At 48.2% G+C, this 2,590-nt stretch overlaps 1 protein-coding gene across 1 annotated transcript; it reads right to left on the minus strand.

Moving 5' to 3' along the window:
• Positions 1–261: 261 nt before the first annotated feature.
• On the minus strand, positions 262–1,843 carry Pmar_PMAR003231 (Cathepsin B precursor, putative; the record flags this gene model as incomplete). Its single annotated transcript, XM_002770896.1, has 9 exons — positions 262–425; positions 474–597; positions 642–723; positions 767–914; positions 995–1,065; positions 1,113–1,262; positions 1,310–1,475; positions 1,523–1,753; positions 1,798–1,843. The coding sequence occupies 9 exons, from the start codon at positions 1,841–1,843 to the stop codon at positions 262–264; spliced, it is 1,182 nt and encodes a 393-aa protein (XP_002770942.1).
• Positions 1,844–2,590: the final 747 nt, after the last annotated feature.

Here is a 2,590-nt window from a genome sequence, read left to right on the forward strand (position 1 = left end):
TTGCTCGTGAAAACTTCCTGGCTTTCACTCCACCGGAGGCGTGTCATAGTTTAAGTGAGCTAAAAAATCGAAAGATCATTGCGAAGACTGCACGGAATCTACTGTACATAGTATGTATTACATACTGAGCGGAATATACTAACGAAGTATTTCCCACGAAGAGTGGAGTTTAACGCGAGTCGGCGAACTTCTTAGAGAAATTGACTGAGATTCATGGTTTTACGACGGCAAAAAGTTGTAGATTGGATGGTGCGAAATTTATTATAGCATAATTTCAGATTGCTCCACTCCGCTTGTTCTCTCGTACTTGGGGATACCGGCAGTGACCTCAGAATCGATTCCGCATTCACCAATGGCGATCTTGAATATTCCCTGATCACCCCAGTTAACGTTCCAGGAGTTCATAACCAACCAATACTGTTCATCTGATACATACCGACATCACCAAACAGATTCACAGGGCGGCGGTCTACTTTGGTCAGTGCCCCATCCAATTATTTTAACTGCATGACCACCCAACTCAGAGCCATTAACATGCTTGTAGACGCCAGACTTGTAGTATAGGAAATCTTCGTAGACAGTAAATGCGGCTGCAACCTAAAATATCATATACAAAAGCTAGTCGAGATAGGAACGATCACCGGCCCATTATCGATGATTTCCTTCTTTATCTCGTCGACTTCATCGAGGCTGTAACCTTCATCTTCGGTGAAATGGCGATCGCTTGAAGAGATTCATGGCATACCCACAGAGATGGCTGGCTTACCTCTCGAACGATGGTTTGAAATGATGATTGCGGCACGTAGTGGAGCAAACTGGTGAAGGGCTGTTCCCCTTGCACGGCTCCATGCCTTTCGTCTCGACATGGTGCGAGCACTCCGGGAAGTTATATGGCCAGCATCCAGAATCCAGCTCTGGTGCAAACGTCTGCAATTCGGCTCGATAATCGCCACCTGTGATCATCGCTGAGACTATCCGACACACTGGAGCCTACCTGAGACTACGCCATGCTCACTGAACCATCGCCATGCGCTATCAGGTTGACCACCATCGCAACCAAATGAACTGAGGACGCAAAGGGTGAACATGATCATCCATGAGAAGCGTCCTACAAGCAACCTTCTGCTTCTGAGCAACATGCCGCAGTGTGACCAGCAGAAAGAGGTACCAGGTCAAACTCTCCACTCGAGCGGATGCACAGACGATCGCTGAATGCTTCAGACGTCGCAAAAGCCCAACAGCTACCACAGGTGGACTGATCCCTAACGTAACAGAGTAGAAAGCATGTGGCAGGACTGTGTAGTCTAACCTGACATGGCCGATGACAGTGGCACAGTTTTTGAAGTGTTCTCGTGCGTCGAATCTATCGGGCAGGTTACTCAGAGCCGTTGATTCACTGGCAGGCTTCTTAGGCAACTTCGAAGGCCCATTCAGAATTGTTCCGCAAAGAGCTTTGACATCGAACACGGAGGCACCTACACCGACACAACATCACAACAACAAGGGCCACATCGTAGCTTACCTTTGAACCTCTCCTGCTTGGATGAAGCAACCCAAGTCTTCTGCCCTTGATTTAATGCATCCGCCAAACTGTCCATTAACATTGGACGAGACATCGAGAATAATCCCGATAAACCACCACTCGGGCCCGAAGCAATAACCGGTTTGCCAGCGGCCGCCTTGGATGCCGCGCGGTATGCGGTAATGAACTCTTCACGGTGTTGTGTGAGTTCCTCCAGTGTATACTTAATACCTGACAATGACCAAACGTTCGGTAGCAAAGGATCCTCCACTTACCGCTGTCCTTGATGAGGTAGTCGAAACTTTCCTCGAGCTCGAGCATAGCTGATACATTCCTAGACGATGCGGTGAATGAGCCTGTGAGTGCGGTAGAGTAGGCGAAAGTGACAAGTACCTTCGTGAGGTTTAACATGAATCAATGAATGACAGGTAAAATGAACTGTGATGGTAGAAGGAGGATATATGGTCATTCGTCCTACTTGTAAGCATGACAAATCAACATTGAAACCTGCTGAAGGCAGATGTAGAGTCGGGGTTTGTGATTTGGTAGAGGTTGAATACTCGCAGAGTATCTTGCGCCGCACGTGATAGAAACCGCCCGATGAAAATGCGAAACAATCATCAATCTCGAGGCGGAGCGTTGAACGGGCGCGGTATGTCGAACTTCCGTCTGTCACTCAGGAGGGTGATGACGACCTTGGATCCGATCTTGTTGGAGGGGGTTATGCGTGGAAGAGTAATATTCCAACGGCATCACAATTATTCCATATAGGCGGTTAATGCACACCATTGACCGACCGAGCGCATGCGCGCTTTCGCTTCGAGTGGCAGGTCTGCTTGGGAGCATTGGACTGGGACGGACATGTTGGAGCCTATCTTTGGCCCCTATATTTCAGTTCGGCGTGCGCCCGTCTGGAGTTCCCAATACTTATTTGTTCACAGCTACGTTGTCAACGTCGATTTGAGTAATGGCAACAACAACAACAACAGCAGGATGTCCTCACTGTGGATCACTGGATTCCGAGTAATGCATACCATACTCTGTTCGATACCCTTTGATATAACTAAT

The sequence above is a fragment of the Perkinsus marinus genome (genome assembly GCF_000006405.1).
Source record: "Perkinsus marinus ATCC 50983 genomic scaffold scf_1104296964226, whole genome shotgun sequence".
NCBI lineage: Eukaryota > Perkinsozoa > Perkinsida > Perkinsidae > Perkinsus > Perkinsus marinus.